The sequence below is a fragment of the Aedes albopictus genome, chromosome 1, assembly GCF_035046485.1.
Source record: "Aedes albopictus strain Foshan chromosome 1, AalbF5, whole genome shotgun sequence".
In the NCBI taxonomy this organism is placed as follows: Eukaryota; Metazoa; Arthropoda; class Insecta; order Diptera; family Culicidae; genus Aedes; species Aedes albopictus.
The window spans coordinates 315,180,002-315,203,621 of NC_085136.1; the positions used below are offsets into that span (position 1 = coordinate 315,180,002).

The 23,620-nt window shown below is 41.4% G+C and overlaps 1 protein-coding gene across 2 annotated transcripts; it reads left to right on the plus strand.

Annotated features, from left to right (window-relative positions):
* The first annotated feature begins 362 nt into the window (after positions 1 to 362).
* Positions 363 to 23,379, plus strand: LOC109423597 (fibroblast growth factor receptor-like 1). Of its 2 annotated transcripts, XM_062847170.1 has the most exons (5): positions 363 to 697; positions 21,216 to 21,472; positions 21,543 to 21,652; positions 22,265 to 22,496; positions 22,558 to 23,379. In XM_062847170.1, exons 2-5 carry the CDS (start codon positions 21,271 to 21,273, stop codon positions 23,265 to 23,267), a joined length of 1,254 nt encoding a protein of 417 aa, XP_062703154.1. In that variant the 5' UTR covers positions 363 to 697; positions 21,216 to 21,270; the 3' UTR covers positions 23,268 to 23,379. The 2 variants fall into 2 exon arrangements, with proteins under 2 accessions (XP_062703154.1, XP_062703153.1); XM_062847169.1 differs by lacking the exon at positions 363 to 697 and having other exon boundaries at positions 20,393 to 21,472.
* The last annotated feature ends 241 nt before the right edge of the window (positions 23,380 to 23,620 follow it).

A 23,620-nucleotide genomic window follows, 5' to 3' on the forward strand; every position in this document is an offset into this window, starting at 1 on the left:
CTCCGAGGGATTCCTTCAGGAATGTCTCCGAGGGATTCCTTCAGGAATGTCTCCGAGGGATTCCTTCAGGAATGTCTCCGAGGGATTCCTTCAGGAATGTCTCCGAGGGATTCCTTCAGGAATGTCTCCGAGGGATTCCTTCAGGAATGTCTCCGAGGAATTCCTTCAGGAATGTCTCCGAGGGATTCCTTCAGGAATGTCTCCGAGGGATTCCTTCAAGAATGTCTCCGAGGGATTCCTTCAAGAATGTCTCTGAGGGATTCTTAAGGAATGTCTCCGAGGGGGTTCCCTCCAGGAATGTCTCTATGGGATTCCTTCAAGGTGGTCTCCTAGCATTCATCCATTGCATTTCAATGACATTCGCCATTCATTTCGAAAGGAAGCAATTAAACCAATAAAATATTGGACACGAATGAGCAATTAACTTTTAAACTAACTGCAAACGGTTATTATCGTTGCTCATAAAAGTGAAACCCATCACCACGTGTTGATTGTCGCCAATAATCATAAAAAAGGGATCACAAACTGCGGCAGCAGCTGCATTCCTCCAACAGACCAACCAACCAACGATCCGATTACGTGTGAAATGGACATCAAATTACTTGTGTTCCCCACCTGCCTCAAATGACCGGCTTCTCGGTCTTGGACGAATCCTTCCACGAGCCAAGGTTCGCTGCAAATAGTCGGAAAACAATAGGTAAACCGCTCCTCGGTGTTGGCAGAAAGACCTCACCCATTAAGCTCTGGGACTCCAACCTCGATCCCCTTATCCCACCACCACCACCACCACCACCACCAAATCAAATAGAAACGGAATCATATCGGTGGCAAAAAGTGGCAAACAACTCGTCGGAAGCTTCGAACCTTACCTATAACAAAAACGGTTACGACGAGGAGGACGACTACGTTCGGTCGTTCCGCCTGATAACACGACAGAAGTCTAGCTTTGGAGATAACAAAGCCGACGACGGCGGCGGCGATTGCAGCTGCCATCGCCAAACAGCTATCTCTTATCTATCGGTGGTTATCTATCGATTTGTTGGGGAACAGGGTTAGCCTGGTTAATGTGGTTGGTGGTGCTTCTGTGTGTTTCGCATTGGTTGAGGAAGTGCAACTTACTCGAAATAATTTGCCATAACTGAGCAATAATGATATAATGTAATCATAGTTTCTAGAAAATTTTAAATTAATAAAAACTGATTTGTCTAGCAATTGTACATTTGAATTCGCTCACTACTATGATCGTTGTTACAATAACAAAACTACATTTCTTTGATGATCGTAAGGACGTGGCCGGTGCAGATATTGGCCGTTTTGTTGTAGATGCCCTGAACTATGAACTCCAACAGCAGCAACTTTCCTGTGATACAATTCAATTTCCAAATTGCAATACTAACATAAAACGAGCTCACCAATTTTCAATACACCAACTTAAATTTTTTTTCTCGGTTTTTTTGAGGCTCCATTCTACAGAAAAAAATAAGATATTACGCGGAATTCCTCCGAAAAATCGTCACGGGATTCCTCCGGGAATTCCTCCGGGAATACCTCCGGGATTCCTCCGGGAATTCCTCCGGGATTCCTCCGGGAATTCCTCCGGGATTCCTCCGGGAATTCCTCCGGGATTCCTCCGGGAATTCCTCCGGGATTCCTCCGGGAATTCCTCCGGGATTCCTCCGGGAATTCCTCCGGGATTCCTCCGGGAATTCCTCCGGGATTCCTCCGGGAATTCCTCCGGGATTCCTCCGGGAATTCCTCCGGGAATTCCTCCGGGAATTCCTCCGGGAATTCCTCCGGGAATTCCTCCGGGAATTCCTCCGGGATTCCTCCGGGAATTCCTCCGGGAATTCCTCCGGGATTCCTCCGGGAATTCCTCCGGGATTCCTCCGGGAATTCCTCCGGGATTCCTCCGGGAATTCCTCCGGGATTCCTCCGGGAATTCCTCCGGGATTCCTCCGGGAATTCCTCCGGGATTCCTCCGGGAATTCCTCCGGGATTCCTCCGGGAATTCCTCCGGGATTCCTCCGGGAATTCCTCCGGGATTCCTCCGGGAATTCCTCCGGGATTCCTCCGGGAATTCCTCCGGGATTCCTCCGGGAATTCCTCCGGGATTCCTCCGGGAATTCCTCCGGGATTCCTCCGGGAATTCCTCCGGGATTCCTCCGGGAATTCCTCCGGGATTCCTCCGGGAATTCCTCCGGGATTCCTCCGGGAATTCCTCCGGGATTCCTCCGGGAATTCCTCCGGGATTCCTCCGGGAATTCCTCCGGGATTCCTCCGGGAATTCCTCCGGGATTCCTCCGGGAATTCCTCCGGGATTCCTCCGGGAATTCCTCCGGGATTCCTCCGGGAATTCCTCCGGGATTCCTCCGGGAATTCCTCCGGGATTCCTCCGGGAATTCCTCCGGGAATTCCTCCGGGATTCCTCCGGGAATTCCTCCGGGAATTCCTCCGGGATTCCTCCGGGAATTCCTCCGGGATTCCTCCGGGAATTCCTCCGGGATTCCTCCGGGAATTCCTCCGGGATTCCTCCGGGAATTCCTCCGGGATTCCTCCGGGAATTCCTCCGGGATTCCTCCGGGAATTCCTCCGGGATTCCTCCGGGAATTCCTCCGGGATTCCTCCGGGAATTCCTCCGGGAATTCCTCCGGGATTCCTCCGGGAATTCCTCCGGGATTCCTCCGGGAATTCCTCCGGGATTCCTCCGGGAATTCCTCCGGGATTCCTCCGGGAATTCCTCCGGGATTCCTCCGGGAATTCCTCCGGGATTCCTCCGGGAATTCCTCCGGGATTTCTCCGGGAATTCCTCCGGGATTCCTCCGGGAATTCCTCCGGGATTCCTCCGGGAATTCCTCCGGGATTCCTCCGGGAATTCCTCCGGGATTCCTCCGGGAATTCCTCCGGGATTCCTCCGGGAATTCCTCCGGGATTCCTCCGGGAATTCCTCCGGGATTCCTCCGGGAATTCCTCCGGGATTCCTCCGGGAATTCCTCCGGGATTCCTCCGGGAATTCCTCCGGGATTCCTCCGGGAATTCCTCCGGGATTCCTCCGGGAATTCCTCCGGGATTCCTCCGGGAATTCCTCCGGGATTCCTCCGGGAATTCCTCCGGGATTCCTCCGGGAATTCCTCCGGGATTCCTCCGGGAATTCCTCCGGGATTCCTCCGGGAATTCCTCCGGGATTCCTCCGGGAATTCCTCCGGGATTCCTCCGGGAATTCCTCCGGGATTCCTCCGGGAATTCCTCCGGGATTCCTCCGGGAATTCCTCCGGGATTCCTCCGGGAATTCCTCCGGGATTCCTCCGGGAATTCCTCCGGGATTCCTCCGGGAATTCCTCCGGGATTCCTCCGGGAATTCCTCCGGGATTCCTCCGGGAATTCCTCCGGGATTCCTCCGGGAATTCCTCCGGGATTCCTCCGGGAATTCCTCCGGGATTCCTCCGGGAATTCCTCCGGGATTCCTCCGGGAATTCTTCCGGGATTCCTCCGGGAATTCCTCCGGGATTCCTCCGGGAATTCCTCCGGGATTCCTCCGGGAATTCCTCCGGGAATTCCTCCGGGATTCCTCCGGGAATTCCTCCGGGATTCCTCCGGGAATTCCTCCGGGATTCCTCCGGGAATTCCTCCGGGATTCCTCCGGGAATTCCTCCGGGATTCCTCCGGGAATTCCTCCGGGATTCCTCCGGGAATTCCTCCGGGATTCCTCCGGGAATTCCTCCGGGATTCCTCCGGGAATTCCTCCGGGATTCCTCCGGGAATTCCTCCGGGATTCCTCCGGGAATTCCTCCGGGATTCCTCCGGGAATTCCTCCGGGATTCCTCCGGGAATTCCTCCGGGATTCCTCCGGGAATTCCTCCGGGATTCCTCCGGGAATTCCTCCGGGATTCCTCCGGGAATTCCTCCGGGATTCCTCCGGGAATTCCTCCGGGATTCCTCCGGGAATTCCTCCGGGATTCCTCCGGGAATTCCTCCGGGATTCCTCCGGGAATTCCTCCGGGATTCCTCCGGGAATTCCTCCGGGATTCCTCCGGGAATTCCTCCGGGATTCCTCCGGGAATTCCTCCGGGATTCCTCCGGGAATTCCTCCGGGATTCCTCCGGGAATTCCTCCGGGATTCCTCCGGGAATTCCTCCGGGATTCCTCCGGGAATTCCTCCGGGATTCCTCCGGGAATTCCTCCGGGAATTCCTCCGGGAATTCCTCCGGGAATTCCTCCGGGAATTCCTCCGGGATTCCTCCGGGAATTCCTCCGGGAATTCCTCCGGGATTCCTCCGGGAATTCCTCCGGGATTCCTCCGGGAATTCCTCCGGGATTCCTCCGGGAATTCCTCCGGGAATTCCTCCGGGATTCCTCCGGGAATTCCTCCGGGATTCCTCCGGGAATTCCTCCGGGATTCCTCCGGGAATTCCTCCGGGATTCCTCCGGGAATTCCTCCGGGATTCCTCCGGGAATTCCTCCGGGATTCCTCCGGGAATTCCTTCCGGGATTTCTCCGGGAATTCCTTCCTGGATTTCTCCGGGAATTCCTTCCGGGATTTCTCCGGGAATTCCTTCCGGGATTTCTCCGGGAATTCCTTCCGGGATTTCTCCGGGAATTCCTTCCGGGATTTCTCCGGGAATTCCTTCCGGGATTTCTCCGGGAATTCCTTCCGGGATTTCTCCAGGAATTCCTTCCGGGATTTCTCCGGGAATTCCTTCCGGGATTTCTCCGGGAATTCCTTCCGGGATTTCTCCAAATACATGTATTAGGGGTTTGGATTTTTTTTTATTTAGAAAAAAATGTAGAAAACATTAAGTGCAAAACTTGTCAACAATTATTTGAAACGCAGAACTTTCTGAAGCATTACCTCATCCTCGCATATCCTTTCACGCGTATCATTAGTCTAGCAAATGTGATTGAAATGCCTAAAGAGGCTGTATCCTCTCGAAATGGAGCATCTTTACCGACGACAAGATATGTACGCTGAAATTGCGCTCCGACTTCTACAGGTTTCATTTATCAATCCGACGAGTGCGAGTACCTCTAGCTAGACTGACTGGGCTGAATGAGCCATGAATCAAATCCAAGCAGCGCGTGACACATCACGGTGTTCTTGGTACAGGTATACGCCTCATTTGATCCATTTGGATGGTTGGAAAACGAACGATGTGAAACGTGAAATCAGATTCTCGGAAAATGGGAAACATTGTCAATGCGTGTGAATTCTGGAAAATCACTTTTTCATTTCTTTGCTGGCGATGATGATGACGACGACAACCGAGGGAAGCCAACAAATGGAGTCAATGGCTGTGACTTGGGGAAAATAAGTATGAGTTGATTTGGTGTTAGATAATTTTGGTTCTTATGCAACCGTTGAAGAATATTCAACTCTGAAAGTTGAACGTTTGTAGCAATTTCAGTAAAATGTCGTTTCGACAATGCGGACTTGAATCCAAAACGACTTCCAGGAAAAAATCACCAAATAAGGTTTATCGTTCTTCCTTGAAGCCGCTTTAACCGAATAGTCGTCAATTACCGGTGAAATATATCGAATTCCATCAACTCCTCCCACACCCTAGTTGGCACCCTCGAGCCGATTCTATGGAAGTCAATCTGCCTATTTGCCTATTTTTTTTTTTTTTTTTGCTCTTCTCGAGAAAACATCCACATAACGCTATCGGATGCTGTGGATCACTCGACCCTGAATCGGAATAGCTAATGGGGATAAAAAGAGGCTTATGATGACCATGGTTCACCAGTTTCCTTAAAGAGATTTCTGTAAAATTTTTATTTTCTTAAAATAAGAAAGATATAAAGAACCCATTTAAATAAGTATCATGAACACCTAAAAAATTATTAAAAAAAAATATTTTTTTTAATTCTTTGTAATATCTCAACTGAGAGCTTAGGATGGCAAGAATCCAACAAAAAAAAACAAAAACTTTTCCAAAAAAAAATTTTTTTTTTTTTGTATTTCTGGAGCTCGATTTGAATAGGTCGTATGTGATTTTGTCGATATAAAATTCGATCAGTTTATTTTAGTTATTGTAGCAATATGGGAGATATTTTGGAGACTTTTAATGATGCAACGGAAAGCCTGTTTTGTAAGGATTCTGCTGCATGTATCAACTTAGTTCAATTTCAATAGTTTTTGCTGTAATAAGCGAATCCAACTGATCGAATTTTTAATCGACAAAAGTACATACGACCTATTCAAATCGAGCTCCAGATTTTTTCATTTTTTTACAATTTTTTTTTTTTTTGTTCAAAGCTTAGAAAATCCGGGAAACCATAAAACTTCATTCGGCAATTTTGCTGAAAATTTTGACAACTATAACTGCGAAAATCATCAACGTGTTCCTAAGAGAATTCCTCTATAAATTCTATTGATTCGTTGAAATTAATTAAGAAATGTTTCTAAAGATTTTCCAAGTCTCAGACTTCAAACTCAATATTAAACTTCAATCTCATTGCCGAAGCCAAAAGGCCATTGCTAATACAATTCGCAAATGCCGTACCCATTGCAATTTCGATCCGCAAGCTCATCATGGTGGTCATGCCATGCCTCGCTTAGACCGCAGCACAAGGTCCAGCCAGCATCTCAAGCTTGAACCCGAAGGCCAAAGTGGTCGTCTCATGGATTAATGAAAATGAATTGGTACTTGTGTTGTACTTTGCCAACTTCTCGTGTTTCTTCTCTCTCTCTCACTGCTTCTGCCCTTCTATTGGGAAATAAATAACAATTTGATACCGACACCGGCACCACCGGCTGATCTGAGACTGGGTGGAGGATCCCTGCTCTTCTTCAAGTGGTTGTTACAATTCGGAGCAAGATTTTGATTTATGTTGGTCCTTGGGGATGATTTGCGAGCGAGGACGATTTGTGGCTTTTTTCGGGGCCCTTGTTGCTTTGGATTTGAACTTGAAGTTGGTCTTACCAACTTATTAAATTTTAGAAAAAAAAAATCTAACGTCTAACAAAATTTTGCTTATCAATGTGCTTTGTAGAAGACGCTATTGAAACTATTATATTTTATAGGAATTCAAAACCACCTGTGGGTGGAAATGGAGAACGGTACATAAATGACTTGCAGCCATGAATTCGGAAGAATTCGTCAAACTCCAAGAAATACTCAGTTCCTCAAGTTTTACTTCCAACGATTCGCAGAAAATATGTTTTAGATGAATCCTGATTTTTTTTTTGTAAATTATTCCAGAAATATCTCATGAAATCTTTATTAGAGTACAAGGGATCAAATTGGTATGACTTCAAGAAGATTTCAAAATTCTCAAATTTCTTTTATTCTATTTCGGGTATTTTCATCATTGACAGATCATAAGGATCAAGCAGCCTATTGATGAAGAATATGCGTCTTATAGTGAAAAGTGCTAGGCAGTGATACAGTAAATGTTCTATTTCTTCTTATCAATACCACAATAGCGACCTGCGACATGCATCGCCATGAAGTTTTTTCATAAACTTTCCCTTTCTAAAATTTCAAGAATTTGCCAATTTTATTTTTTTTTATTTCATCATTTATCTCCAAATGTTATATTTAAAATCTGAAAAATTCAGAAAAGCTCACAATTGCACACAAAAATATCATAGAAGCTTTTCCCGAAATTAATTTCAAATGGTTTTTTCTAAGAAGTTTAAAATTCAATTAAATTCAAAATGTGGAATAATTTTTCAAAAAAAAATCATTATCCGTCATTTAACACATTTTAAACTCTTTTTCGTCTCTTCTAGGAATAAATTCTGGTATTTCTGGAATTTAGCACAAATAAATCTAAAAGTTCTTATGTTCCATTTTCTCTACGAATTTTAAATATTCACTTGAAAAGTTATGTAAGAAAATATCCATTTTTCAGAAATTTATCTAAAATCTCATCATAAATTACCCCAAAAAATCATTTCCATTATTTTTAAAAATTCAGCTAACGAAAAAAATAATCCATATGCTGTAATCCAAAAATTTTGATAGGTTACCAAACATGTTTGCCAGAAAATTCTTCAGAAAATGTGTTAAAATGTGACTTTCTTTTTTTTGTGTTTCAATAATTTCTCCACTGCAACCATGAGGTTCCTCAAGTACTACACAAGGTTTTTTTTCAAGAATCTCGTTAAACCATTTTCCAAAATATAAACCTATTCGAAACTTCCAGAACTTTATCCAGAAATATCTCTTTTAAGAAGAGATTTTTCCTTTATTTTCATAAATTCCACCCTCGAGTTCTCCTTCAATCTTTCGAACACGGTATCTGTTGAAGTCGACCAGATCGTTTTGCAAATAAATCTTAACGAGCTTGTTGAAGAATTTCTAAAGAAATTCCTATTGAAACAGTAGAATTTATTTCTACATTTTTTTTGCAAATTATTATAGCCTCTGGATGATATTCTACACGTACTTAGAGAAGTTAAGGGGGAACGTTCAAAATTTAAGCAGCTTGAAGTTTATATGGGAAAACTTGGCCAAATGTATGCAGAAATCTCAAATTTTCGATGATTGCCGCTAGGTGCCGCTTTCAATAATTGATACCTTTGGTATTTTTGTAGATGACTATATTCCAAACCACATTTGTCTAAGACCGCAAAGTGATCTGACGCCTGTGAAAAAAGTTATATTTACCCTAGGCGAAATGAGGCGGTATTTCATTATTAATATACCGCATTTAGTTCATCACTGGACTGCGCACTCACCCAAGTAGCCATGAAGCTGTATATTGAGCCTTAATTTCACTTTATAATGTATTATATGATATGCGATATAAAGATGCTTTGTCATATAGGTACCATTAAAGTAGGTTTACAGTCGAAAGTGGCGCCACTATTGTGGATATAATGCTTCACCACAAAGCTTTACTGTAGTCATTGCTAAAGTTTATAAAAAGCTTGTACCATATAAACGCTTTTAATCAAATATAGCTAATGCAATGAAATCATACGGCAAGTTTGTTTGAAGCACCATGACTTTTGTCTCTTTACCTGATCCAACTTCTTCGCTGATATTTTTTTATCTGTATCGGGAATCGAACCTAGATTGCTGATGCTGCACCACGATGGAACCCGGACGCGCTAACGGTTTGTGCTTCGATTGCAATGCAGTTCTATCGCGAAAATGGCGAAATATAAAGTAAAGTATTCCCAGTTTAAACATTAAGGTGTTGTGTTTTTATTGCTGACTGCACCCCAAATTGGACTGACACAATAGTGTGCACACACCTTCAAAGTGTGATTGCAGCGCAGGACCACGTCGGATCGAGTTGGGGTCTTCGGTGCACTTATTCCTTGTAAATCAAGAAATAAGTGCACCGAAGACGTCGAGGCGATCCGAGGCAATTGTGCACTTTTATCACACTTTTTAGGCGTACCAAAAATAGTGTGATAGTCCAATTTGGGGTGCAGTCAGCAATAACAGTTTGAAAAAGTTGTTCTAAATGATTTTTACTCCCTCAATGCATATACAGAAAAAAATATGTAATAAAAATTTAGTGAGAAATCATGCACATAAAGGGAATGCTAGAGTTAGTGCATATTTACATGAGATATCATGTAAAATTACGTTACGTTCGTGTAAATTTCCGCTAATAGTCGCGTAACCGGTTGGAGTCCATGATGGTTTACGCGATGATTGGCGGAAATTTACACGATGGTAATGTAATTTTACATTATATCTCATGTAAAAATGCACTAACTCCAGCATTCCCTTTATGTGCATGATTTCTGGCTGAATTTTAATTACATATTTTTTTCTGTGTATTTGACAGGTGTAGAATAAAAGTTACCTTGCATTAGCTATACTAGATTACGGTTGAGTTAGTGCAATGATATAATGCTTATGATTACTTGGGAAAGAGAGCCTTCCTTTTGCAGATTGGACCTTTAGATATTGTTTGTCGCCAATTGCGAGCAACAGACGTGTTGCGAACGATTCATTTGAAAACGCTTCACGTTTCAAGGGTTCTCTCAATGGGCTTCAGGGATTTCAGGGGTCTCAAGGGCGCTTCAGGGGGTCTCAGGGGCACTTCAAGTGGGTCTCAGTGGATTTCAGGGGAGTTCCTGGGGCATTTCATGGAGTAAGAAGAGATCACAGGGGCGTCCCAGGTCTCAAAAGGTTCCAGGATGCTCTAGGGAGTATCAAAGGCGATTTATGGGGTCTTAGAGGCGTTTCAGCGGGTTATTTGGAGGTCTCAGTAGCGGTTTCCAGGGGCTGTTCAGGTATCCCACACTCTTAGAAAAAATCATGTAAATTTAAGTTTACGTGGATGCACATAAAAGGAGCGGCCCGTTTGATACAAATTTACGTCTTCTATCACAAATAAAGTCGAGCTAGCAATCGCTAGAGCCGAAGCGAGAGATAAAACATGTAAGTAAAATAATGAACTGAATTTGAACTCTGGTTCGCTGATTGAGAGGCACGTACTATACCTCTCGGCTATATCACCGAGTTGTGAGACAAACGATAAATGTGAAACTGTTTCTACCTATCTGGTCAGATGGGTTTGTTGACATCTTGTATAACCAACTTGAACTTACATGATGGATGTAAAATTGAGTCAAATTTGCCATTCAGTCATGAAATGTTTACGAACGTTGATGGTTTACGTCACGTGTAAATTCCTATTTTTTTAAAAGTGCAGGAGGTTTCAGACAGTGAGCTGTACAGCACTTTTTGTCGTATTGTCAGATTTCTTGAAACGTAAACATCGCACGGTCGTTGAAGTGTTTCAAAAAAGGGCTTTGCACAAAAGTTCACGCGGTCTATCGTTTTCGAAAGGAACAACCGCACCGTAGGAAACGCCGCAGTATTATTTCCCATAAGGATGAAGTAAACAGGGAGTGAAAACCGCGGCTATACCTTTCGGAAATAAACCACGTAGACCAGAGTTTTAGAGGTTCGCTGCTGCGGTAAAAGTAGATTCGAGGGGGTTTGAGTTTCAGAGGATTTTTGAAGGGTCTCAAAAACGTTACGCAGGCATTTTCAGGGGTTTTTAGGAATCTCAGGTGCGTTACATTGGGTCAGTTTTGGGTTTTAGGAAGGGTTCGTTCAAATATTACGTAACGCTAAGGGGTAGGGGGTCTAGCGCTGTGTTACGCTTCATTCAAAATTCCAAAAAATCCGATATATAAGTCATTACGTGAGGGAGGAAGGGGTTCTAAAATTGACAAATTTAGCGATACGTAATATTTGAATGAACCCTAAGGTATCAGAGAATTTTCTGATAACCCTTCACAAGAACCCTTGAAAACTCTTTAAACGTGTCTGAAACCTCCATTCATTCATTTAAAATGCCCCTGAACCCCCTTTGATCCGTAATCCCATTGAAACGGACATGGAATAAGTATCATCATCATAATGCCAATGAAACCCATTGGAAAAAAATCAAAAGGATCCAGAAACCCCCTGAAATGCCATCAAACGCTCCTAAACCACTAGAAACAGCTTTCAAAAGTTCCTTAAATCCCCAGAATTTCTCTGAAATGCTTTCAAAGCCCATTGAACCGCATCTGAAACTCTTTGTTACGCCCTTGAAAGACTCCTAAGACCCCCCCCCCCTCCCTGAATCGCCTCCCAAGCCCCTTGACACGTTCTTGAAACACACTTATCCACACTCCTGAAATCTTCTGAAACAGCCTCCTGAAATGCCCCTGAAGCCGCTTGGAACCGGCTCTACCCCATTTGGACTAATACCGTTTGGCATAACAAGGATTATGCACATTCTTAAAAAGAAGGCTGTTCTTTGTATTATGCCAAACGGCATTATGCCAAATGGCCATTATGCCAAATGGCCTTTATGCCAGACGGCGTTATACCAAATGACATTATGCCAAATGGGGTAGAGCCCTTGGAACCCTCTTTTTTGGGAAAGCTTCATCTCAAATGCCCAAGAGCAAGACCTTTTCTCGCGAACTAGGTTTCTTCGTTAAGGCCCTGATTTAATTTATGCATAATTTTTTTTCTTTTTATGCCCTTTTCATTTTATGCACTCCCAGCCAATGGTATAAAAAGAGGTTCTAGTCTATTTAGTGAGTTTTTTCCCGCATTCCGTTTTGGTTTCTAAACGTTGACCAAGCGTATCCTTTGGACTTTATCCTCTCACTCGCAAATTCCCGTGACACCTAGATCTGCGAGGAAGGAAAGGGCTCTACACCTTTCTAAGGGGCTGTTCATAAACCACGTAGAAATAAATTTGGCCATCTCATACAGCCCCTCCCCCCTCGTAGACTTTTGTCCATACAAAGATTTTGAAATTTGCATGAAGCGTAGGCTTTGGCCAGACCCCCTCCTGCCCCTACGTAATGTATGTGCAGACGCGCCAACTTGGTCAAATTATTGGGGGGCAAAGCCAGGTTTTTCTGATTTTTTGTATGGGAAAATCGGAAGATCGTCAAATATTGGAAGGAGGGGGGGCAAAACCATGCTTGCCCCCCCCCCCCCCCCCCGAAGTTGGCGCCTATGTGTATGTAAACTTGCATTTATCTTTTGGAGAGTGTCTTGTATGGGAAATATCGTACCTAACATAAATCGCTTAAAACCCTCCTTTGGCATTTGGGTTATTTTTGACCCAAACCGTACACTACGTCAGCGCGCTGCCGCCAACATGATGCAAAAGGAAGGTTAAAGGGAGAAAATCAATTATGGCGAATAATTAGTACTATAACCATATTTGGAAAACAGATTCTAGTTAACTTTTGTTTCGCTGTGTTATCTAGAGAGTTCTTGCAAATCAGAGTTGATAACGTAGTGAGCATTCCATTATGACCAGGACATTCAAGAGATTAACATGTGATAGAGAACGGTGTAAACTACCTTCCTCCTCTTCTCTTCTCTTCTTGGCGTAACGTCCTCACTGGGACAAAGCCTGCTTCTCAGCTTAGTGTTCTATGAGCACTTCCACAGTTATTAACTGAGAGCTTCCTCTGCCAATGACCATTTTGCATGTGTATATCGTGTAGCAGGCACGAAGATACTCTATGCCCAAGGAAGTCAAGGAAATTTCCTTTACGAAAAGATCCTGGACCGACTGGGAATCGAACCCGTCACCCTCAGCATGGTCATGCTGAATACCCGTGCGTTTACCGCCTCGGCTATATGGGCCCTCATAAACTACCATGTAAACTACCTTAACTGTCTCTAAAACTGAGTTATACATTGAACTGAATATTTGCGAAAAAAAACATTAATCTTCCCAGTACGGTGTCTTTCTGCAAAACCCAACTACTCCAAAATTCATAAGATGAATGACTTTTCTATATCTGGAAAGACGAGACCACCCACCTGCTGCCAATGAATGATCTGATTCGGCTCGGCCCTCCCGCTTTCTTCTGCATCCGTGTTTGGGTTGAAATAAGGAAAGCTATTTTCAAATCGTGTGAGATGCATGCATGGAAACTGTGTGTATACACTACAATCCAGTCAGGTTTATATTTAAATATTTCCACCGATCGACTTGAAGTGAGGTGAGACGGGTTTGACTTTGTAAGTAAGTTTTATTGCCCTTTTTTCGTCTTCACCTTTCGGTAAACAAATAAACAACTTTCGATAAGTGGTTTCCCCTCTTGGGATTGTGCTGAAAGTACGATACTTTTTTAACAGCAGATGTCCAGCGAAATTGGACCACAAGATTTTTTTATCTCATGATATCCATTTATAACTGATTGTTAGCTACGTTGTTTACAGCGGCACGTCGAACATAAAATTTAAAGTTGCACATTCATAAGGCTAGAGATTTCTCCGGAGTCACCGGTCGAATTTTCTGAAGTAATTGAACATTTATTTCTATATTTACAGCGGCACGTCTGAAGTACAAACTTTAAGATATGTATATGAATATAAGAAATGTTATATTTAAAATGTATAACGCTGTTGTTGAATGATTGTTTATGCAATGTTGCTAGCAAATTGATCAACTTGTCAGCGTAAAACGATACTTAATATCTTAGAAGTGTACTTTCGAAATTCCTAGGCGCTTTCATTATACAATCATCCTAAAAGCGTTAAATCCGTAAAAAAATCTTTTTCTATTTTTACAGTGGTACTGAAAAAGCGAAAGAGATTTTATCAGCCAAATTACAACTGATTCAAATTGGAATTGATGACATTATTTGTTTGCGTTTACAGCGGCACATTAGCAGTATTGAGAAGAATATACGTATTATTTTTTCTCAGAGGAAAATCCGTTCTTCTGTGTATTTACAGTTGCCGTAAAGCAGCTTGAACTTTTAATCTGTATGACAGAAACATTATTTTATGCATGTATCCAAAACTTTATGTTTACTTTCTAAATAAAACTTCGATTGGTTTATGTCTGGACAGAAACGACCACACTTAAGATGTGCAGGACATCTTTTCATTCTTGATGATTTTCTTTCACCCCCATGCAAACGAAACTTTTGCCTCGACAGTCCTCTCAAAGTTCTCTTCCTCCCACTTGTTGGGTTTTTCACACAGAATATATTTATCGAACCTCTTGTTTATTTCAGACCCGAGCCCCTCATCCACCCGCCATCCCCATCGGATCAGTTTCGGTTAAAATTTAATTTCCATTACCTTCTCTCGTTCCGCACAGAGCAGCAGAGTACCCTCGCTGCTGAGTTCTACTCATGAAGCCCGATCGATAGATACCCATATTGCATGATATCATAGCTCAAACTCTCATTCCGTGGCTGCCATCTTCGATATGGTCCGCCATCTTGAATTTCAAAATGGCGTTTATTATTGATTTTGACTTCTACTCTTCAAGCCCGATCGATAGGTACTCATATTGCATGGTATTATTGCTCAAACTATCATTCCTTGGTCGCCATCTTGGATATGGTCCGCCATCTTGGATTTCAAAATGGCGTCGGATATTCATTTTTGAGTTCTAGTTGTGAAGCCCGATCGATAGATACCCATATTGCATAGTGTCCGAAGCCGAAGCCAGCATTGCCGTTAAAAAGCATATATTCTGGAATTTTGACAGCCATCTTGGAACCTTAAGCAGCCATCTTGCATTACCCCTGCTACGACCTCCACATCCTAAAAATTGTGTATACCAAATTTGATTGAAATTACTTGACGTATTTCAGAATTATGCCTATGTTCCGGCATACATATACAGCCATTCCATAGAAAAACGATATAGTGCATCTCCGATTGTCGTGAAACTTGATGGACATGTAGTTCTTCGGAAATAATTAGACCCGTATTTTTTTATTTCGTCATTAGGGTGATCAATTTTCATATAGGGTGGTCCAAAAAATTAAGGTATTTCAAAACTAAAAATTTTCAAAAAATCGTAACTTTTGAACCAGTTGACCGATTTTAAACTCCTTTTCTTGTTTTTGAAAGCTATTGAATTGTAGTTTTCAGGAAAAATACGTTAAATGGGCTAAAATGTAAAGAGTATTATAAAATATGCAAATATATTAGTTTTTTCACGTTTTCATGGTCTCGGGACCAAAGAGGTACCCTGGTTTTATATTTTTATCAGAAAATTCAGGAAATTTGGCGTAACATATCAAAAAATCAGAGATGTATGTTTTTTAGTTTTTGAGATATGATTTTTTGAAAATAAAAGATTAAATTTTCCCATACAAGACACTTTTTTAAATTTGATTATATTTTGATTCCTTATAATATTGTGGATACCAAAACCACCAGGAATCACTTTAAAAAGCAATACAATGCCAAGGGGCCAGACACGTATAATTCTTGGCATAGTATATTATAGTATACTAAAATAGATTAGTGCATCGTAGCAAACTCTGCTGCCGATTTTTTCGATAAACAATGTTTGTTTTTTTATTCATCTGTCACAACCTTGATTTCAGCCAGTACGATTACTTTGATGATAATACATTAATATACAAGAATATACATTAATATATTAATATACTGCAGATATACTAATATACTTCTAATACACTCATTATGCTAATACGTGTCTAGCCCCTTGTACAATGCATAGTTTTATGAGAATTTGCAATTTCAAGCAATTTTAGTGTAGCTAGTACTAAAATATATGACTCTCTATATTCAAAAAATCATATCTCAAAAACTAAACAACAACAGAAATGTTGATATGTTACACCAAATTTCCTTAATTTTCTGATAAAAATATAAAACCAGGGTACCTCTTTGGTCCCGAGACCATGAAAACGTGAAAAAACTAATATATTTGCATATTTTATGGTACTCTTTACATTTTAGCTCCTTTAACGTATTTTTCCTGAAGACTACAATTCAATAGCTTTCAAACAAAAAAAAAAGTTTAAAATCGGTCAAATGGTTCAAGAGTTTCCCGAGAATTTTTTTCAAAAAATTACTTAAGAATTCTTCTTCCGAATGTATTTCCTTAGATTTCTACAGGGATGCTAATCAACCCAACAAACATTGTAGCTGTATAAGAGTTAAATAAACAATTTTTAAGCAAAAATCAGCTTAAGAAACTGTTTTCAGCTATCTCTGTTTCTTGGTAAGATTTCTTCAGAAATTCCGTCAGAGGTTCTATTAGAAATTCACACAATTACTGATAGGATTACTTTTAAAATTACTTTGAGGAAATACTTCAGTACTTTACAGATTTTTTCAGGGATTTCAGTAAGGAATCTGATCGAAAGTTATTCCAATAAGTTTTTCAGAAGTTCTTCTAAAATTTCTTTACAAATTCCACCAGGTTTGCTTCGAAAAATATCCCAAGGAATTCTCCAAGAATGCTTTGCAAAATTCCTTCTGCAGAAATTCCCAAAAAGATTATAGAATTCCTAGAATGATTTCTTATTAGAAATCGCTCTAGTGTTTCCACCATCTCCTGGTCAATCTCCATCCCTGCTGAATATTTTCGGATCTTCCTTCATGGATTTTTCAATAATACTTCCGAAAACTACACGAAAATTGCCGAAAAATTCTTAAGGGATTGCTGAAGAAATTTCTTAGAAATCTGGAAGATTTTCTGAAGAAATTTTAGGACAAAAATTCCTGAAACAATTAACAGGGGAAAAGTGCTAGTGGGATTTGTGTAAAAATCCGTGGAGGAATTTCTGAAGGAATCCCTTCAAAAGTGTCTTCAAAAAATGCAATCAAAGGAACTGGTGGAATTCTTGAAAAAATCTCTCAATAAGTTTTTGAAGGATACCTGGAGGACTTTCTGAAGGAATTCTCACACTCATTTCTGAATTACCCGTTCGGTACTTTTTTAACGAGATTATAACAGCAGTACGATCTCGGTAGTATCGGTAATTGATTTTACTGAGGTTCAGTAAAACAACTGTCAAAATCGTATGGAAAAGGTAAACAATGCATTTTAACTGAACGAGCTCGGTGCTCAGCAGTTTTAATCTCGTCAAAAAATTACCGAACTCGGTAATCAAAATTTAGTGTGCTTGGAAGAATTTTTAATTATATTATTCTACAGGATTTCCTGCAGTAACAAAAAAATCCTAAAGAATTGTTTACAATAACACTAAAGAAGTTTTTTTTTTTTTATGGGAGCGGACCTGGTGTGATGGTTAGAGCACTTGACTATCACGCCGAGGACCTGGGATCGAATCCCACTCCCGACAAACTCACAAATGTGAATTCTTCCTTCGGAAGGGAAGTAAAGCCTGGGTCCGGAGATGAACTAGCCTTAGGGCTAAAAATTTCGTTAATACAGATAAAAAAAAAGTTTTTTTTTTATGAAATCTTTGAAATAATAACCCGATTCCATTTTGCACGGGTAGTTTTTCTGCTATGATTTTTCATTCACCATGTACCATGTCTACATGTCCACACACTTTTACTTACTTGGCAGAACTGGAGAACCCTCTGCAGGTCTTCATAGAAAAAAAAATCTGGAAAAATTCATTGAAAAATGCTGAGCAATAGATTCTGCAGTGATTTCTGCATGAATTGTTTAGAGAATCTTTGAAGGAAGGTCTAATAAGAAATCTCAAATAATGGCTGAAGGGATATCTGAAGGAACTATTGGAGGAACCCCTGGAAGAACTTCCAGAAAAATCTCTTGAAAGTTTTCCAGAGGAATTAAAAAAAAGGAAATAAAAGCTCAAGAAAACTCCTTAATAAATATTGCATCATCCGAAGGAACCGGGAGATATTCAAACAATAATTTCTGATAAAGTTTCTGGAAAATTTTCTGATTTCTAAAGAAAACCCTAGAGGAATTTATACAAAAATCTCTGAATCCTTGTGAAAAAAATGTCTCCTGGAATTGCATCTCTCACAGAAACGTTTTGAGAAACTCCTGAAGAATCCCCTGATGATTTTTCTAGCAGATTTTTTTGATAAATTTCTAGAGAAAAATTATAGTTAAAATTCAGAAATATTGATTATGTTTGGCTACGCAGTCATTTATTGAACAAACGACGTTCATTATTTGCCCGACGTTTCGACACGGGGATTGTGTATTACTCAGGGGGTAAATATTTGTATCGTCCTATGTTTGGTCTAACTATAACTGTCGGGTTTAGTGGTTTTTGGTACATGACTTTGAAATTTCTATTTTTTCCCGCACAACTTGTACTGCTCAATGGCGCAGTACAGTAAGATTGAAAGTAGAGAAAGATTGCGCCATTGAGCAGTACAAGTTGTGCGGGAAAAAATAGAAATTTCAAAGTCATGTACCAAAACCGCTAAACCCGACAGTTATAGTTAGACCAAACATAGGACAAATAACGATACAAATATTTACCCCCTGAGGAAGACACAATCCCCGTGTCGAAACGTCGGACAAATAAAGAACGTCGTTTGTTCAATAAATGACTGCGTAGCCAAACATAATCAATTCCACCAAACAGTCGATTTATCATCAGTTTGATTCAGAAATATTTCTTCAGAAACTATGAATGAAACACATCAAGGAATACAAGCATGAACTTATGTAGCTAACCTTTAAAGACTTTCCTAACGAGTCCCTTAAGGAATCCCAAGAGAAATTTCGCAAGGATTTTTTGAGGAAACCCGTGGACCAGTTTCAAGATAAATCTTTTGAGAAATTCTTGAAGAAGTTTGGAGGAAAATTCTTGGGAGAAAAGTCAACTGAAAGAATCTCTGGTAGAATCCCTGAAGATATCTTCAAAGAAATACATGAACAGAGATACCTAAGCTAATTCTCCGGACACCTTTCCTAAGCAAAATGGACCTAGGGTTAGTCCTTCTTTTTCGACTGGTCAAGAAACGACTAAGCTTCCTGACATTAACGTCTTTAAGTTAAATCTTTGCTACTTCTTTCGGGATAGTCGTTCGCCCAACTCAACAACTATATTTGATTCTCTGGAGATTTTTAATCTGAGTCGTATTGTGCATTAAGACCAGGAAATTTTTAGGGTTTTTAAAAATATGTAGTTATCCACGTGAATGTGATCTTGTACCGACTTTTCGAACCCTCTAAGCAGAATACCTTCTTCGAATGAGTGTAATTAGTTTCGTACTCTTTAATTACGCCCCATTTTGCTTATCCTTTGGCAGATACGCGTATTTCGACTACCACTTAAGTGGTAACATTTCAATGACAAACTGGTCTTGTAGAGGTTTTTAGAACCTTTATAAAACCAAATACCTTTTATTTTGGTTTTATGGTGGTTCTAATAACCTATTCTAGCCCCTTTAACTAAAAAATGCTGCTTGGGAGTTGTAATATTCCTCAGTGTCAGTCATCCAACATAACTGACACTGAGGAAGATTACATGTGGTAGTCCAAATACGCGTATCTGTCAAAGGATAAGCAAAATAGGGCAGAATTAAAAGGTACGAAACTGATTACACTCATTCGAACGTAGATGTGGCCAAACTTCCCTTAACATCCAGTTATACTTAGCGGCAAATATTTCACTGGCATTGAAGTGAAAATTTGCGAAAAAATATCATCAATCTTCCCGGTGTGGTGTCTTCCTACAAAACCTAACTACCACAATTCATAAGATGAATGACTTTTCTATATCTGGAAAGACGAGACCACCCACCTGCTGCCAATGAATGATCTGATTCGGCTCGGCCTTCCCGCTTTCTTCTGCATCCGTGTTTGGGTTGAAATAAGGAAAGCTATTTTCAAATCGTGTGAGATGCATGCATGGAAACTGTGTGTATACACTACAATCCAGTCAGGTTTATATTTAAATATTTCCACCGATCGACTTGAAGTGAGGTGAGACGGGTTTGACTTTGTAAGTAAGTTTTATTGCCCTTTTTTCGTCTTCACCTTTCGGTAAACAAATAAACAACTTTCGATAAGTGGTTTCCCCTCTTGGGATTGTGCTGAAAGTACGATACTTTTTTAACAGCAGATGTCCAGCGAAATTGGACCACAAGATTTTTTTATCTCATGATATCCATTTATAACTGATTGTTAGCTACGTTGTTTACAGCGGCACGTCGAACATAAAATTTAAAGTTGCACATTCATAAGGCTAGAGATTTCTCCGGAGTCACCGGTCGAATTTTCTGAAGTAATTGAACATTTATTTCTATATTTACAGCGGCACGTCTGAAGTACAAACTTTAAGATATGTATATGAATATAAGAAATGTTATATTTAAAATGTATAACGCTGTTGTTGAATGATTGTTTATGCAATGTTGCTAGCAAATTGATCAACTTGTCAGCGTAAAACGATACTTAATATCTTAGAAGTGTACTTTCGAAATTCCTAGGCGCTTTCATTATACAATCATCCTAAAAGCGTTAAATCCGTAAAAAAATCTTTTTCTATTTTTACAGTGGTACTGAAAAAGCGAAAGAGATTTTATCAGCCAAATTACAACTGATTCAAATTGAAATTGATGACATTATTTGTTTGCGTTTACAGCGGCACATTAGCAGTATTGAGAAGAATATACGTATTATTTTTTCTCAGAGGAAAATCCGTTCTTCTGTGTATTTACAGTTGCCGTAAAGCAGCTTGAACTTTTAATCTGTATGACAGAAACATTATTTTATGCATGTATCCAAAACTTTATGTTTACTTTCTAAATAAAACTTCGATTGGTTTATGTCTGGACAGAAACGACCACACTTAAGATGTGCAGGACATCTTTTCATTCTTGATGATTTTCTTTCACCCCCATGCAAACGAAACTTTTGCCTCGACAGTCCTCTCAAAGTTCTCTTCCTCCCACTTGTTGGGTTTTTCACACAGAATATATTTATCGAACCTCTTGTTTATTTCAGACCCGAGCCCCTCATCCACCCGCCATCCCCATCGGATCAGTTTCGGTTAAAATTTAATTTCCATTACCTTCTCTCGTTCCGCACAGAGCAGCAGAGTACCCTCGCTCTTGAAAAGATGACCCTCGATGGAAAACCGACAAAATGAAACCATCTCCTAATTGGTTCATCGTTCCCCTGACTGCCGTATTGCTGCAACATTATTGCCACCACTTGACGATTGTGGACTGCTACAGGCCGGTGGCCGCCGCATTGTCCTTTGCTTCAGCGTCTTCTTCTTTGGCGTCATCGTCGTCGTCGTCGTCGTTGTCTTCTTCACCGATGATGAGCTACGGGGACAGTGAAAGTATGTAAGAATAGCTTCATTGGATTAAGAGGAATGTATCATTATTTCTAACATGCTTGATTGACCGCAGTTCTAAAATTGACACAAAGCCCCGCTGGGTCAGATGCACGGCTGAGGTGCGGCATCAAGGAGTACCATGCTGACCACATGAACTCGTCCGATGTACGATGGTACTTCAAGGTAACTTGCTGAAATACCGTGATAAATTTACAAGTTTGACATGGATAAGGGAAGATTCATTTATTACGTCCATCGTTTTTCGGGATTTCTAGACCCCCCTCCCCCCTATTATCCTATACCTAATACACGTACTGTCACACTTTCCTAGACCCCCCTCCCCCCAAAATGTTGGACGTAATTTTTGAACGTTCCCTAAGCCATCTCTCTGTGGTTACAGTGGCACAAAAACACTGTAGAAGATCTTTGATAATAAGTTAAAGTGCAGTCTCTCATAGATTACGCTGGTTTGTTATATTGTACCGCTGTACATGTACAAAAAACCAGGAGGTGTTAACATGTGTCATAAAAACTTCAAAATATATTTAGAAATATATACTTTTATTAAACATTAGATCCTATTCGGAAAATACACTTGCTGTGCCGCTGTAAATATATTTTCAATATATAAAAAAAACTCAAAAAAAATACTTTAAAACAGCTCAAGATATATAACAGCAAAATGTAAATCCTGATTTTTCGCGAATAAAAAACATGTTATATGTGTTTACAGCGGCACGGCATACATTCGTGTAAAATCATTAACTTAAATGTATCGAAATTACATTTTTCTAGCCCTGTGGCGAGGGAACGAATCGCACCTCTTGCACGAACCGCTATCAGCTAGATCACATCCCATGGCGTCCGATCGACTGCGAAGGCCGGCGATGTCGCGTCACGCTCTTCATTCGCAATGCATCCGAAGCGGACTCCGGCCTGTACCGTTGCAGTATTCACCCCTACCGGACGGACGATCGCACCCAGTTCGACATTCAGCTGACCAGAACCTTCCAGCTGGACGTGATCAGTAAGGTCATCGATTATTCATCAGCCTCCTCGCAACTCACTTCTCCTCGATCTGTTCACAGAGTCCCTCCTGGACGAAACAGTGGGTGCCCCCGAGCTCCTAGATAACCTCCCCGCCAACACCACGGCCCTACTCGATTCCCAGATCGTCCTTCAATGCCGGGTCTACAGTAAGGTTCAACCCTCGATCAAGTGGTTCCGGCGGATCAACCTGAACAATCCTCCCCTCGAGGATCACAACTTCAACCAAGACAAGTCCATCCGATATCTGGAGAACTTCTACGAGCTCGTGCCGTCTTCCGGCGAGAAGCCCATCTCCGAGGATGTCTATCTGAGCAAGCTGATCCTGTACAACGTATCGGAGCGGGACATTGGCATCTACGTGTGCGTGGGGATCAACTACGGAGGCGTCAACACGGCCGATGCGTACGTCAACGTGGTGCACCCAAACGGGTCGACCGTTGGCAGCGGCACCAGTGTGACGGATCTTATGGTGCTGTTCCTGATACCGCTGGGACTAGCACTGATTCCGTTGATCGTTTGGATTTGCTTCGTCGTATCGAGGAGGTGTAGTCAGGAAACGAAGTCGATCGCCGATACTAGTGTTCCCAGTGGTGATAGGAACGCTTATCAGATGAAGGCCAGTGGGGAGTTGGGTCGGAGACCGGAAACTCCGCTGAGAGTTGTCAACAGTGGGTACGGTAGAGGGAATCACAAACGGAATCTAAGTTACGAAGGGTCCCATCTGTACGAGAAAATAAATGTAGTATAGAACGAGCTCACCGTGAGGGTTAGGTTAGGAATGTAGATTTGTAGATTCGGTGCCAAAGTGATATTGTAAATACTAGGTTACGTTGAGGAAATAAATGGGTTATTTATTTGAAGTTTTGTCCGTTTTTTTTTCATGCAATCTAAACCATTATCTTCTGATGTGTTTTCCTCTGAAAAAATATTTAAGAACGAATTGATCCAGGGACTATGGATGGTGTACAAAACTGCATACTGCGACCGATCTTTCCTTCGAAATGGCCTATGACCCATGACCACCCGCTTCTGGGCCAATAACCTGAAGAAGGATCAGCCGCATAAGGCGCGGATGGATTGGCTTGTCACCGAAAGGAGCTC

Coding starts and splice junctions, on each gene's coding strand:
- LOC109423597 (XM_062847170.1), top strand. CDS start 21,271: ATGAAACCATCTCCTAATTGGTTCATCGTTCCCCTGACTGCCGTATTG. Junction 21,653..22,264: donor ATGTACGATGGTACTTCAAG/GTAACTTGCTGA, acceptor ACATTTTTCTAG/CCCTGTGGCGAGGGAACGAA. Junction 22,497..22,557: donor CTTCCAGCTGGACGTGATCA/GTAAGGTCATCG, acceptor ATCTGTTCACAG/AGTCCCTCCTGGACGAAACA.